Source organism: Buceros rhinoceros, unplaced genomic scaffold (assembly GCF_000710305.1).
Source record: "Buceros rhinoceros silvestris isolate BGI_N320 unplaced genomic scaffold, ASM71030v1 scaffold10955, whole genome shotgun sequence".
Classification (NCBI taxonomy): domain Eukaryota; kingdom Metazoa; phylum Chordata; class Aves; order Bucerotiformes; family Bucerotidae; genus Buceros; species Buceros rhinoceros.
Window position 1 is genome coordinate 19892 of NW_010411174.1, and position 3234 is coordinate 23125.

General features: G+C 46.8%; 1 protein-coding gene across 1 annotated transcript in view; it reads right to left on the reverse strand.

Annotated features, from left to right (window-relative positions):
• BZRAP1 (benzodiazepine receptor (peripheral) associated protein 1) overlaps positions 1 to 3234 on the reverse strand; it is a 32009-nt gene that overhangs the window by 5331 nt on the left and 23444 nt on the right. Inside the window, exons 17-19 of the mRNA XM_010135912.1 lie at positions 1891 to 1962; positions 1481 to 1513; positions 338 to 441 (exon numbers count right to left, since the gene is read on the reverse strand). Coding sequence (XP_010134214.1) covers positions 338 to 441; positions 1481 to 1513; positions 1891 to 1962 — 209 coding nt within the window. The remainder of the gene's footprint in view (positions 1 to 337; positions 442 to 1480; positions 1514 to 1890; positions 1963 to 3234) is intronic.

The following is a 3234-nucleotide window of genomic DNA, read 5'->3' on the forward strand; positions in this document are numbered from 1 at the left end:
TACCCAAGTGTGCCCTGGATCGGTTGCTTCCTCCTGCCCCAAGATCTGTCGAGTCCTGTCCAGTCTCTAGAGGGTGCTATCAGGCCACGGGAAGTTCACACACTGAATATCATTAGGAAACTGCTTCGTATTCTTCACGGATAACTGAATGACGTTTCAGAGAACGCATGACAACACATCAGCAAACTGCATTTTCTGACATCAGCAGCACCCTTTTTAGCAGTAATATTGCCAAGCTATAATCACCTCTTTTATCGAAGTGTGAAGTGTCTTGGATAGAAGGAAAAAAGGGAGAGGAAAAAGAAACCTATAAAAGGAGCGAGCAGCTGGTAGTTACCTCTACATCTGCGTTTGGAGAGCTCTCCTTAGGGTTATAATCAAAGACAGCCACCATGCTCCGAGCAGTCAGCAGTTCTGCTTCAAAGTCTTTATGCTTCTGTCCTGCAGGGCAAAAATAAAACAAAATATCCTGAGCTGGAAGTTCTAGGATCCTAAATCACAGCAACTCCTTCCCCATCCTTGGAGTGGATCGAGCAGAAAGAATACTGGGAGGAAACTGAATGAGAAAAAAATCTTAAAGAGCCCTACAGACACTTGGTAAAGCAGTTTTCTGCTCTCCTGTATCACCTCACAAGCACAAAAGCAGGGATACCTCGCCCTTCCAGATCTTTGCGTCCTGCCTATATGTATGTTTTATTTTACGCTTTCTCTTTATACACCCACAAACACACACATGTGTTTAGGTATATATATACACACACAGGACAGCAGCCTCTTAGTAGTATCCCGAATGGACACTTCTCCTCCCTCCACACAATGTTCTGCTCTTGAGCTACAAAATTTATCCTCCAAGCGCCAGGGGAATACCAAAACTCCTGGACAGCATCCTGGACTGGCAGGTGTGCCACAGCAGCACAGAGCTCAGCACAAAGGGGAGTGCAAGCCTCATCACAGGGAACATGCTGCACTTCCACAACCTCCTGCCTGCTTAGCTCCATTACTTACAGACCTGCTTTGAGGCTACAAAAGTGAAATATAGTGTTACAGAAAACACACATTGTCCAGTCCTTCATCTTACGGATTTACACCCTGCTTCAGGTCAGCACTGGATGGTCCAGCAAGGGGTTTGCAGGCTTGGCCTCTCAGGCCAACAGATGACTGTGCAGATAAACAGAGTAAGCACCCTCTCCAGGGACCTCCGATTTTAAGGACCATGGCATTAGACGAGTGAGAGATCTCCCTGCTCCTCCAAAGCACAACCTTGCGTGCCCTCTGCCTTCAAAACACTCCCTGTTTAGTCAAAGGCCACTGCAACCACCATTAAATGAAAAGAACTAGAACTCTTCTTTTTTGAGAATGACCATTTTCTTACAGTGCTCTAAAGCAACACTACAGGGTCTTGCAGCAGCCCTTGACCACAAAACCCAACTGTATTATGACCATGCAGTATCTACTCACAGTAAGAAACAGCAACTCTCACCTGGAGACTTGTACTTCTCCTGTTTATCCAGTCCTGCTGGGAGAAGAAAATGTCTCATCAGTGAGAGTTCTTCTTTCAACACTGACCACGCAACACAGCTGACAAACAACAATAAAAGGAACAAAGACCAAGGCAGCAAACAACAGAAGCAAACCACTCATGCAACTCAAAGTCTACACCAGTAACCATGACTCAGGGACGTAACAAGAAGCAGAGGTCAAGCTCCAAAACTATAAAAGACCGCACTGTTGTTAAAAACTTAACACCAGCACATGGATGGGCTGTCTTTCCGCTTCCTAGCAGTCATACAGAGACAAACATCTGAGGGTCCTGTAAGCAAGTAGTAAAAATTCAATGCAGTCTGTAATCCTATTGCAAAAGTCAAAGAGGAAGCAGTGGGTGACACAGACCTTTCTTGGAGCGTCTGGGTTTTGGAGGAGGGACGGTTTGGCGGCGTGGAGGTGGAGAAAATGTGCCATTTCCTTAATAAAAATCCAAAAAAGCAAATAAATAGACAAGAGAAACAGACAGTGAATGGAAACTGAAAAGCACCTTGAAGAGTGAACAGGCAACAGAGCAGCATGACGTGCCTCCCCTGGGAAGCGGACACCAGGATTTCCACGGGCAAAGCCCGAACCTCCCTTTCTCTTCTGTGGACTCAGATGATCCACACCCCAAATACACACAGAAACCCACGCTGTAATTGTTGCCATCAGCCATACCACAGCAGACACCCAACAAACTTTGCTGCACTTTATCTTTCACAAGCAGTATCATAAGGATAAAATAAACCCTTGAACCGTTAACATCTGAAAAACGCCCCGTGAGGTGCAGCCCATCAGCTCCCTCAGGTGGAAAGTGATCCGGGGATGCCTCTAGCTTTGCCCTGAGCAGGGTCAGAACTGGTCGACTCCCCAGAGGAGCCTGCAGAAGGAGTTCCCAGACCAACCCCTCCAAGGCATTTTCTTAGTGACAAGGCTGTTAATGTGGGTTTATGGCAGCAGGAAAACAACAGAGGTACGTAAGGCTCTGCTGCCTCAGCAAAGAAGGTTTACTCCCTGCACACACACACAAGGTATGTCTTTTTCACTACCACCACCCTCCCGAAAACTTTCAAACCCACTACTCAGACTCATGAACTCTCAGAGCTATTATTTTATTCTTCTGAGAGTACACAGCAGGGTAGGGGACAGAGAGCCTTGTGTACCCACACAAGGACATAGGGGCATCTCTGGGCACCAGAAAGTACACACAGGAGAAACGTAACGAATGTCCCAAGTGCGAAAAAGGCCTTATGCAAACCTTCCCCTCGACATGAGAGAGGCCAAAGGATACAAATCTACCAAAAAAAAAAAAACCAAAAAAAAAAATCACACAACCGAAGTGAACGCAACAGGCTCCTTTGACCTGTGCACTCCTCAGGATCAACCAGAGACCCATGTCTGGACGCTGGGCACTGTCAGACCCTAAATCCAACAAAAAAAAAAAAACCAAAAAAAAAAATCACACAACCGAAGTGAACGCAACAGGCTCCTTTGACCTGTGCACTCCTCAGGATCAACCAGAGACCCATGTCTGGACGCTGGGCACTGTCAGACCCTTTCACCTCCGGGGCTGGATGCTGGGTCTCACTGCAGTGAAATGGAAACAAGCTGGATTGCTGCTTTTTTTCCCCCAGGTTGGTTGGCAGTGGAACAGCTCAATGTCAGGGCTTACCTTTCCATCAGACACACACTCGTGCTGTTTTACCCTGA